This window comes from Lytechinus pictus, chromosome 5, assembly GCF_037042905.1.
Source record: "Lytechinus pictus isolate F3 Inbred chromosome 5, Lp3.0, whole genome shotgun sequence".
NCBI lineage: Eukaryota > Metazoa > Echinodermata > Echinoidea > Temnopleuroida > Toxopneustidae > Lytechinus > Lytechinus pictus.
In genome coordinates this window covers 32,504,617-32,517,139 of record NC_087249.1, presented here as the reverse complement: position 1 = coordinate 32,517,139, position 12,523 = coordinate 32,504,617, and the positions used below count along the sequence as shown (strand labels likewise).

The window sequence follows — 12,523 nt, the reverse complement described above, 5'->3', positions numbered from 1 at the left end:
GTTTGTGTATTCAGATGTTATCAAGTATCAATGCATCTCATGAAATCTAGTATGTCAAGTTTTATTTTGACTCATTTTAGGGGCCAAAAGGGTGTCACAACTCAATACACATATTGTGCATAAAAATCAACTCGTATATTTTATTTCAAGTCAACATCACAGATTGAAGGTCTAATATATTTCAATTCAGAAGTTATTTTTGCCATACTTCTAGACCAATATACCTCTGATACCATTTCGAAGCATTTTTTTTTCTTTTCTTGGGGGCTTCCTTTATGATTTATGCACTGACATAATTATTAGCAATATACCCAATTCACTATATGCATAATCAGATAATCCACTCAATTCTATTCTTTCAATCTTGAAAGCCCCCAGTTAAAACCACTTGCATAAACAGACCTGACAATATTGTGATCATTATCAATTAATATTTCTTTCATTATAGTTGTAGTTATTATCTTTTTTATTATGACAAGTATTATTTTTACAAATCAATGTGTCTCTGTGAGTGAATGTACTAAAAATAAAATGTATCTATAGTACTTTTTGTTCATAAAAATGTGTTATTCATGAAGTAAACCATTTTGAATAATAAAACACAAAAAGACAACTTTATGGTTCAAGACTAATTTTTCAGTATAAAATGTACATTTTTATTTCATTCATATCAAATCACCAAGAAATACATTATGTACTCTGTACAAAATTTGAAAAATATTTTTTGGAAGAAATAATGTCAGGCACTCGACACTGCAAGCTTTTATATGAAGTTTTGCAAGAAAATTTATTTTCAATTGATCAATTGAAAGTTTGCAAATAATCAATTTTAACTTTGGCAAATGCAAATCTTACATATTTTCTAATCCAATATTGAGTCCAAAACTTTTGATCACAAGATGACTTGCCATTGATTGCACATTTGTCATGCAGTGATGCAAAGAGGAAATGGCAATCACTTCTGTTTGAAGATTGCTTTAGCATTTGGAATGACTGGAAGCTTGCAATGTGAAGTCATTTCAATATATCTACATAACCACAGGTCAACCCCTTGTGGGTAGTGGGCAAGCATAGTATTTACAACATATTTACATAGTGAATTAACAAAATATACACCATTTCACATAATGTGATTGATATGAATACAAAATTCATCAAAAATTGAATTAGTAATCAATTTCATTCAACCAAAGACACAAATGGTGGCATTCATGATTCAGGTGGGACTTCATTTTGACAGTTCAGGATTGGCTTGTTGGTATGTGGAGCGTTGTGGCCCAGTGGATTAGTCTCCGGACTTTGAAACAGAGGGTCATGGGTTCGAATCCCAGCCATGGCGTAATTTCCTTCAGCAAGAAATTTATCCACATTGTGCTGCACTCGACCCAGGTGAGGTGAATGGGTAACCGGTAGGAAGAAATTCCTCGAATGCTCGAGCGCCCGATAAAGGTAGCCGTGCTAAAGCCGGGGTAATAATAGCAGGGGCCGCTGGGAGAACAGTTTTCGGAACTGAAGTGGCTACCCTGGGTAAATGTGCCGCTATTATTATTATTATTCATTGGTATACATTCAGTGTGTTGTTGGGTTTTTCCCATTCAAAGATAAATAAACAATCATTACACCATAACATATCCATGGGAGCTTATTAGGAAATGGCCTCATAATCATTTCCCAAAACCACGGCAAACTAAGTTTCAAATGACTAAACATTCCAGTATTTTCTTTTAATTGATGCGTTACCGGTGATTATGAAACCCTTTGAATCTAATGTTTCTTAATAAACGTCAACCTACTAGATTGACCTGAATTTGAGAAAGTGCAAAAATAAATCTGAGCTTATGTCGTCTTTACCATCAACATTCCCAATCAAAATTTTGAAACAATTTCTGCTAACAAAAATATAGTAGACAACTGTTCTTGCAAAGAGGATCATTGAAAACTTCAGGTTCGCATGGACAGCACTTGGTGATGGTGGTCTGTTCTGATCGGACAATAAGTTGGGAATCGGACCATATCAAAACAATGGTTCACCACTCCATATTACCAGGCTATGATATGTTTAATTATTCTATCAACAAGTCGATGTTATTATCAGGATAGACTTGGTGTAGCAATCCAGTTTAGTATCATGTTGCAAGGCTGAAGATGAGTTCACACACACACACACAATTAAATCACACTAGACCTGTAATGCATACATACATGTATATTTCCAAGGCCTTGAAATGATCAAGTATTTGACATAGAACTGAGAAAAAAGCATAAGAAACTTTGCATGACTCAAAAGGTGATTAAAAAACTGTCTTTTGATGCCTCCATGTCAAGTTTTGTCGACACAAGTGATTTTCTATAATTCATCATAGACTGTAATTTGGCTTGGGTTGTTAATGTCTATTACTATGAACTCCTTTCCAAGCCATGATTTCAGTGAGGCACTTGTTTCTTTGATACTAGTACCGTTGTTGATATCAATCAAACATCAAGAGGTTTGAAGAAACTGCGGTTGCTAGGACCAAGCAGTTTCTTTTTTCGCTTCACGATCCCCTCGTTCTCAAGGTTAGCCAGCGACCCCTTGGTATCACCCTTCAGGGCATCTGACGATCGCTTGCGGGAACCTGCTCCAAAGGCGTTCTCCCTCTTGAGTTTGGGCTTGGCGGTGGCGGGTTTACCCGTAGCCAATGGGCGATTCACAGGTGCTAGAACCTTGCCAGGCTTGCTAGGCATCTTGAAGTCTTGGAGACCAGGGGTGTCGGCATCCGCTTCCGATGTGCTGTTTTCTAAGACGACTGTGGTGTTCATCATATCTGTATTCTCTATGCTGGTAACGTTGGTGGCACTCTGCAAGAGAAGGCGGAAAAAATAATAAAACTTCAGAGTGACTATTTCTACAAGTTGTTAAATGCACATGTTTAGGGAATAGTAAATGTGAAATACCCATGACATGATAGGGGTCAGCATAGGAAACAAATGAGACCGATGCCCTCATGACAACCCAAATTACCCCTAAAATTGCCCAAATTGGATGCTTTGGGGTGATTATTTTTGTTTTTAAGAGTCGCCCCAATATATAAGAATATTTAGTAAATGAATATAAAAAAAAAGAAATTAGCAGTAGCCCCAATGAGACGAAAAAAATTTTGAATACAAAATTACACATTGAAATCAGTACTTGGTTGAAACACAAATTTATGCACATACGTCCATTGAAAACTCTGAATAAAGATCTCGACCGTATCTCTTCATGAGTTGCACTCTACCAAGGCCAATATGAAAGAGGATACATGTAGATTTCAACTAATATTTCTTAACATCCAGTTGTGATAAATGTAAATTGAGGAGCAAATTGAATCACTATATGTTCTATATAAACAATATCTGATTTAAAATAACATTTCATCAACACAATCTGAGCGAACAAAAAAACTCATCATCATCATCACCTCTCTACAGACTAGGCCCCGTATTTCCCGTATCACACAGACAGACATACAATCACATAGGGAGAAGGGGGGGGGGGTAACAGGGGTGTGAGTGGTCACAAATAAAAAGATCTGAAAAAAGCTGAAGAGTATTGAAAAAGTCTGAAAAAAAAAAGAGCTCCCATAATTTTTTTGTACAGAGGAAGGCCAAAAATAAGCTGAAATTAAGCTGAAAAAAAAAAAAAAAAAAATCTGAAATCAGATAAAAATCTGAACTCCCACACCCCTGGGGGGTAATAAACTCACCAAATCAGCACTCTCATTTGAATCATGACCTTCGTGATTCTCACAAATTTTCGGGTCACATTTGCATGCTTTGCTGCAGGGTCGCCTATTTTTCTTGCATCCACATGTACCCCGGCATTTGGTCCTGCAGTTACAGGTCTGTGACAGAAGAGAAAGAATGAAGACTTTGGGCTAAAAAATGGGCACCATTCTACTACATGCCACACAAGAGAAAAGATTTATCTATTAGATAAATATTATCTATTTATTAGATCCCCGATGTGAACGGACACTCTGAGCGATGTAAAATTTTACGGACACTAAAACACTTGTAAAGTGTGTTGCTATGTATTTTTCCTTGACTAAATCATTTTGTATTTTCATATAATTGAGCAAATGAGAGGTATAAATTTCTACCCTTGTCATCATTTCCCTCAAATTAGGCACTTTGATGCCAATTAAAAAAAAAAAATTTTACATAAACAATTCTTATATATTGTATCTGCCCTTATTCTACATGTATCTCTTCATAATTGTCTCCACCCAGTCTAATTCAATATCAAATTTCATCAAAATTATTTTCAATCTCACTTGATATTGATTAGAGCTCTTTATGATCCATCCCCACTACTCAATTAAGAATTACTATACCTTTGCTCTACTAGCCCTCCTCTTAATAGGTGTCTCCATCCAGTCTGATTCAGAATCAACACCATATTCAGAATCACTCTCATCATCACTGAAAAATTCTTCCAGAGTCACTCGTTCTTCTTTTTTCACTTTAGCAACTGCTGTTGACTTCTGCAACAAATAAAATGGAAGAATCAAATTAAATTTGGAGCTTGATTTAACCCTAAAATCGCCAGGGGGGGGGGGGTTGAATCAACCCCCCTCGATATTTTCCGCGACCATTCCACTGACTTTTTACTTTGAGGTCTTGCGCGGCTTTTGAGACCAAATTTATGATGCCTGGTTTGAAAATTACCCACCATTACGTAACTGCATGTCAGACCAAAAATTGCTCAAAACATGATTCCGTGTATAAAGTCAATGTAAATTGAGTTTTCTCTTTCTTATAAAGACATTGTTATTTCTACTTTCATCAGCTGAAATTAAAGGGATGGTCCAGGCTGGAAATATTTATATCTCAATAAATAGAGTAAAGCAAAATGCTGAAAATTCAATCGAAATCGGATAACAAATAACAAAGTTATTGAATTTTAAAGATTTGCGTTATTCCAGTGAAACAGTTCTAGGCATGTCTTTATGAATATCCATTGGGTGGGCTGATGATGTCATATCCCCACTTGTTCTATTATACTTTATTATATGAAATTAGGTTTATTCAAAAAAATTCTACCAAGAACTAAAACCATTGGATTGATAACTGATTAAGTGCATTAGTTATTTCTTGTCACAACTCATTTCATCATAATGGAGACACATCATTTACACATGTATGAAAAAAAGAAACATTTATGATTTCATGTAATAACATAAGACAAAGGAAAGTGGGGATGTGACATCATCAACCCACCTAATGAATATTCATGACGATGTGCATATAACTCATGCTTCAAAAACATTTTCAAACCAGGATTTTTTTTCATTTGTAATTGTTAATAATGGTACAAAGAATATTTACACCAAAAATTAGCACTCTATGAACTTTTTATAGTGAATTAGAGTAAAAAGTGTGACTTACGCATAAATTAGCATAATAAATTCATATAAAAAAAGTCAGATGATTTCGGAAAAATTAACCATACAGCCTTGTAAATTACATTCCACTCTATTATCATGCCACTTTTCACTGCGTTCGTGCGAGCGATGGCCGAAATCTTATGGGGGGATGGTTGAATACCCCCCCCCCCCCCCCCCCGGCATCTAACACCCCCCAAAACCCGGTCTGGTTAGGGTAAAAAATTAAGGCTTTGTAAAGATTTAAAAACCTTTAATGGTTCATCATGTTTGTTTGTTTTTTAAATTGGTTAAGATTACAGTAAACATAGTCACGTTAGAAAAATAAGGAGTGGCGTATCATTGAAATCTTACTATCAAATTTGTTGAAGTAAAGGAAAAAATTGCATAAATACATGGGTTGTGTGGTCTAGTGTTTTAGCACTGGACTCATGATTGTGAGGTTGTGAGTTCAAATCCTCACTCTGCCAATGTCTCCACTTTGATAAAAAGACCTTAAAAGTAATTTCTGTTGTCTATAAGGTCAGCCACTATGCCTGATTAACCTAGATGTAACATGTTTCCCATGCAATTGGTTATACCAGCTTAGATTTATACTAGCAGAAAGCTTGTACTGTCGAGTTCCTAAGGGTGTTAAAATAACAGAAAAATAATTAGAAAATACAAATGATTTTTAAAACCCCTCTCTCCTTCTACTTCTTCATTTCATCTACAATTTTTTCATGGTATCCACACTGTGAGATCATTTGAATACAATTATAGAATATTTGGAGGGAAAGTTGAGAGGTGAATAATACATTTGACCAACACAGTGACTTGTTAATTGACATAGAATACGACAAGATAGAATGAAAGACTTCACCTTTTTCTTAGGTTTAGTTTGAGGAATCGGTGATGCTTCTGGTGATGTCAGAACAGGCATAAGAGCGGATTTCTTTCCTTTGTAAGTTGCTACAGTCAGTTTCTATGGAAAGAAGACAGACAGACAATACAGATGAGATGATCTTCTAAAATTTGAAATAAAAAGAAGGCTGTGCTGTGGTATCACCATCAATAAAACAACAACAACAATAAGTTTGTAACATGGTACATTGAAATACATGACCAGGGATGTGGACATATATATATGTGAAAGAATGCCATAATACAGTACTTTATTACATAGTTTATTATTTTTAATCATTTGACCCAGAGAGCATGACGCAAACAAAATAATATATCACATCATCTTACATATATGAAAGAGTAGATCAGAACAGTATTTCTTGTTAAGGTATTCCAATCAATGCTTACCTTCTTTAGTTCATCATTCTCTTGCAAGGTTTCTTGAAGTTGTTCATGTATTGACTTTAGCTCCTCAATTTGCTCCTCCTATCAAAGGAAAAAAGAAGAAGAAAACTTTCATGTTTAAATGGCAGATAAATTTTAAGTGATTACAGTCTGGTATAAAGAGAAGATCCATTCAAGTACAACGTAACTTATATTTACTTGGACTACAAGCAATTTATAGTCTATTGATACCATATGGGCCAAACCATATGGTCTGCTATAAATTTAGTCTACTTGTCATTTGGTCTAATACCCACTGACTTTAAATCCCAGTTGACATAATTCTTACTTTGTCAGATCATAGTTCATGAAAAGGTCACCTAACCATGTAGGCATTAGACCAAGTGGATAAAGACAAAATGGGTATAGCCTTAATGAAAATTAAAGGGGAATCCAGCCTTGGCCATAAAATGTTGTGATGGGAAGGAGAAAAATAAATTAAACAGAATGGTGAAAGTTTGAAAGAAATCGGACAAGTAATAAAAAAGTTATAGCTGCTTTAAAATTGAGATCACTAATACTATGTAGATTTCAAATTGGCAACTGGGTAAGTAAATTATGACAAGGGGCAAGGACAACTTTCCCATAGGCCATGTACTTTATTATCAGGGATTTGTGGTTTTCTCCCAAGTACCCATTCCCCTGGGGCAGTAATCTAAATAAAACCCAGGTAGTATATTGTTTTATGTCCTCATGAAAGAAAAATATAATTTGAAATAAAACTTTTGGGAAAAATGACATTTTAGCCATAATATGTATTGGAGTATGGGAGGCGCGATAGCTCAGTCGGTAGAGCGGGGGTTTCGGATTCCGGTGACCCGGGTTCGATTCCCAAGTGGTGCGCTAGTGCCCTTTGGTAAGGCAATTATCCTCATTACCAGGTCCCTCGGAGGGGACCTTAAGCCGTTGGTCCCCTGGTTGCTTGCTCACAGGCATTCGTGCTTTCTTAGCAGTCAGGTAAAACAACCTCGGTATAACAGTACATGGAAGAGTAGTCCTTGCCTTACATCACTATGACATCTCATATGCGGCCAATTTGAAGTCTCCATGAGTATAGTGATTACCAATATTTACAACTTTTAAAAATTCATAACTTTCTTGTTGTTTGTCCAATATTGTTCAAACTTTCACCTATCAACTTGTCTGATTTTTCTTTTTCTTATAAAAACAAGTTTTTATTTGGGTTGGATTCCCCTTTAAATGAAATGGTCAATATACTAAGGGCAATGAGACCAAATGGTTATCAGCTGAACTGGTTGTAGACCAATGTGTATTGGACCATCTGGGATGTGGCCAAACGGGCAGTAGACAAATAAGGTTGGAGACCACCAGAAACTTACCAGTACAAGGATTAAATGAACATGTTTGTGATAAGGTTTTATGACCATCATCATCCTATTTCATCATTTAGCAGTTAGGCGCACTAACGGTTTTCCGCTATTCACGAAAAGAATGGATATCCGCTAAAACAAGGCTCATGCATAATTCATAGCGCCATCCCCCATCATCGCACATTATGTCTATGTAAAAATTCTGCGGGGTTCAACTGTCATTGTTTGAAACGTTCTTGCACAAAATGTCATGGTTCAATCCTCTGCATACTCTACAATGCAAACGAAAAATATTGGAATTTTCTCCTCTGTGAATTTAGAACGGAATTATCCATGACATTTTGAGAAATCTTCACTGGAATACGTAATTAGGTGGGAGTTTTTGTCTCGAAGATTGAAACGTGCAAATATAGATGTTCTCACCAGGCGCTGCACTTTTCCGAGCAGTCTATATGTGAAACTGCTATTTACAATGATGACAGCTCAAAATCAAACGAACATAACTAGTACTCCTATACACAGGCTTCATAAGTACACTGAACACACAGTCACACAAACACAGAGGAAAATAAACAAAAAATAACTTATGTCTTTACTGTACATGTATATGGTAAAGAATGATCCACTAATGATAAATGAACGTGATTTCCAATTAGCCCGTCAAATAGTCATAATGGCACCATTTCTTTCGGTTCCTAAGACGGGTCCCTATACAGGGGGCGTTATAGATCAATTTGAAGGTTGCAGATGAAGAGCCCCTGCCCCGGGTAGCTTATTTGCATATAATTTAGCAAGCTTATAGCACAATGTTGTGTGTGTGCTGTCCATCTTTCTCCCCGCTCTTTATTTTCAATCCTCGGCAGCCGGGTTGTGTTATTAAGTTTTTCTTTCTTGTCCCTTTTCTTTGTTTTCCAATTTGGCTTTTGACCAAGGCATTCTACCTTCGTTTCCTGCTATTGTTTGCCACTTTGTCATCTTTTAATTTATTTCCCATCATGTTATTGCATTACATAGGCCTATTTCGGAATGATTTGTTCTTTCTCAAATGTTCTTCTTTAGTTCCTTTTCCCGCTTTCCTTCCTTTTCCAATAAAAAAAATTCTTCTTTTTCTTTTCGCTTTTCCCTTTCCTTTTCCTCCTTTCATTTTCCCTTTCCTTCCCCTTTCCCTTTCTTTCTTTCTCCCTCCCTTTTTTCTTTTTTTTCCATTTTGTTTTTATTTTCCTGGTGAAATCCGCCAGGGGGGGCAGCTTGCCCCCCCCCCACTTGTTACGCCACTGTGCAATGGTGCCCCATGCATGGATGCAGTGCACGAGAACACTTGCAGCGATGGGTACACATTTATTATACACGTGGGCTATTTTAGAAATTGCGTGAAAACAACTAAAAAACGCCTACATAATTGATTCATAGTTTATGTTTTTTTGTACAACAAAAACAACAAAACATCAGCTACACCACAATTCGTGATGCAACCAATAGCCATTCCTAGTATGCATGCATACGTACAGTGATTTACATTAAACGACTGCACACGTCTATTCAAAACTAGTGTCAATCAAACGAGTGCGACCTTGGAGGACTGCGCAGCGAAGTGTAATAGCGCATTTCCATTCTTTTCGTGAATAGCGGGAAAGCGTTAGTGCGGCAGACTGTTTAGTACTGTAGGGGGTAGGTTCTTACAGTCGTTATTCAATATGTGTTACAATCATTTGTCACTTCTACGTTCAGTTCCTTCCCACCCTACGTCATGCATACTATTCATATTTCTCTTGGTCTCTGTTTATAGGCTTTTAAATTCAAACATCAGTGCAGACGATGAAAAACTGAAAATAAAACAAGAAACCTACATAAAAGTGTAAGAAACATGACTGTACATGTATCCCTTTGATATTGCCTTATGTCTTCATTTTATGGAAAGGAGCTGGTAATTTCATGAATAATCTCTTGATTATAGAGATTAACTAAAAAAAAAAAGTTTTCTGAAAATCTGAGATACAAGATTCTATCTACAATGTACCCGAGTCAACCAGGACAAAATTAAGAGGCCTTCCGTCCATATGAAGCTTTGCAGAAAAAAAAAAATCATATTCTGACCTGGAAATGGAGTCTTTGTTTGAGTACACTCTCTTCTGCGTGGACTGTTTGCTCTGAGTCATCTGGTTTATCAGAAGCTGCAGAGAGCTGGGTTAGTAGGTACAAAATCTGAAAGGAAAATACGACAGAGTAAATTACAGAGCGTATGTTTCATCACAAGACCTGACCTGGGATCTGAGAAAGGCTTTACCATCAAACAAATTTAAAAACAGGTAACATGCATTCATTGCGTTGCACAGTGATGAAGATTCCAACCCTCTGTTTAGTATCCAAAGACCTACAGTGTAATTATTTCAATTAAAATCATGAACCTCACTCAAAGCATGGGCAGGACTCCAATAGAAATTAAAATACTTAAGATCAACAACAGAATGTAGACAGAATTTAAACAAATCTCATAAATTGATTGACTTAAAACATAAGGCAAACAAAAATATCGGGTCTGTTAGCATTAATTTTTAAACCTACTATGGCAAGTTGTCATTTATGGTAGCTTCCATGGTAGCCATAATTCTGACGAGCCAGTGTTACCGTGGTAGTTACAATTAATTGGAAAGTTATCAATTCATGGAACAGGACACTAATAAGTCAACATATAATACAATGAACACAAGATAATTGTAACAAATTCAAGAGATGACATTCTAACCTTGTCTTCATGTGCTCTTTGTATCTCAGTCCTTTCTTTCTCATAAGCCATCTTCACCTCGTTCATTTCCGTCTCCATCTCTTCTTTGTCCTTTTTAGCGTCGTCAAGTAATACCTGCAGCTCAGACATCTTGCTTTCTAAGATCCCCAAGTCAACCCTTGATAATGTGGCCTACAAGAAAAATAGTTACGATTTCAATTTATTATTCTTCTTCTATTCAATCATCTACATTCCATGTCATTGTGAGGTTCAGATGACTGCAGCTCAGAGGGTTTACTCTTTAAGATACCCAACTCATCCCTTAATATTGTGGTCTATAGGAAAATTTGTCAAAAGTTAACATCTATCCATTGCCTCAATGTGCTTTATGAGCTCAAGCCCACAGTGCTAACCCTGTAGGGTACCCATTTCAAAACAAGACCTATAACAAATTTAAGCAGACTTGTTCTTCTGTCCTTCAAAAATTCACTTGTTTTTTTTTTTGTCTCTGTGTTCCACAAGCTGAAGTTCAATGAGCTCTCTCTGTAGGGTACCCATCTCTACAGGCATTCATTCCGCTATCACAATTTCATTTATTCATTCATCCATTTCATTCATTCACTCAAATAGCGTATCACTCTTTCATTCGGTATTAAACATAATCCTCCCTTCATACATTCCATCAATCATTAATTGACCCTAACATCAATTGTTTGATATTTGCAGTTGTTGTTATTCCCTGATGAACAATAAGCTTTTGAATCTATACAACATTGTAAAAACACACTTGCTGATGTATGTTTGGATGGACATAGTTCACAACAAATATCAGTGTTGAATAGCCTTGTGTACAAATATCAAAGTGGTTTGACTTACTGCTTCCATGAGTCTGTCAATACCAGTCTTCGCTTCAGGCATACTAGTGATGTGATGCCATCTATTGGTCTGTGATTTCTCATCTGTAGGATAATGAGATGTATAATGTGTAAAATAGGAAGAGGTGAATAATATAAATAATATCACATTTCCCGGCCATTTAATTCCTTTCCAACAATTTCCGCCCTCCCAAACAACAAGTTGTTTTCCTATACCGGTAGTTTTTTAAAGGACAAAGATATATATGTTTTACACATACAGGGAACTGCCCCCACCAGAAGTATGCACCAAATTTATCTGATGCACACTTCAGTTCATAAAGTGAATTTAATGAAAACGATAAAGAAAAATACTTTTCTCTCAATTATATTCCAGGGGATTTTTTTTTACCCGAAAGTTTGTGTGAATTTTCAACTTCTGTTCAGGTCAAGTTTCAATTAGAATTGAGCCCAGTGCAATTTACATGGACTATTTTGCCAAGTTATCAGGGGCATTTTGGACACTTTGGGGTGAATCATCATTTACCTTTGTGTATTGACCCATCACATATTGAACATAATATCTTCTCTGGAAAAGATTCCTACATAGTGACTTTGACTAAACCCAAGAAGTATGAGACATAAGAATGAGAATCCAGGCACTCACCATTGTCAGCATCCATAATTTTCTGCTGCAGATCTGAGATCTGAGCACTCCTAAGTTCCATCTCAGATCTCAATTCATCTAATGCTGGTTTTCCTTTTGGTTCCTACAAAATAGAAATGATAAAAGATAGTTCATGAATAAACAATCACCATTGGTGAAGGCTATAGGCAAGACACCACTTTTGCAGGCATGATATTCACCTCTGAAAAAAAAAA

At 36.2% G+C, this 12,523-nt stretch overlaps 1 protein-coding gene across 2 annotated transcripts in view; it reads right to left on the bottom strand.

Annotated features, from left to right (window-relative positions):
* Positions 1 to 614: 614 nt before the first annotated feature.
* Positions 615 to 12,523, bottom strand: part of LOC129262086 (chromosome-associated kinesin KIF4-like) — a 34,625-nt gene continuing 22,716 nt past the window's right edge. The window contains exons 20-29 of one of the 2 annotated variants that reach the window (XR_010293732.1): positions 12,309 to 12,411; positions 11,664 to 11,746; positions 10,809 to 10,979; positions 10,160 to 10,267; positions 6,699 to 6,776; positions 6,268 to 6,369; positions 4,356 to 4,505; positions 3,726 to 3,863; positions 1,556 to 2,838; positions 615 to 1,262 (exon numbers count right to left, since the gene is read on the bottom strand). Coding sequence is in view for 1 of the 2 variants with exons in the window: in XM_054900126.2 (XP_054756101.2) it covers positions 2,473 to 2,838; positions 3,726 to 3,863; positions 4,356 to 4,505; positions 6,268 to 6,369; positions 6,699 to 6,776; positions 10,160 to 10,267; positions 10,809 to 10,979; positions 11,664 to 11,746; positions 12,309 to 12,411 (1,299 nt within the window). In the remaining variant the exon portion in view is untranslated. Of the gene's footprint in view, positions 2,839 to 3,725; positions 3,864 to 4,355; positions 4,506 to 6,267; positions 6,370 to 6,698; positions 6,777 to 10,159; positions 10,268 to 10,808; positions 10,980 to 11,663; positions 11,747 to 12,308; positions 12,412 to 12,523 lie in introns of both variants that reach the window. The other variant, XM_054900126.2, reaches the window with a different exon arrangement.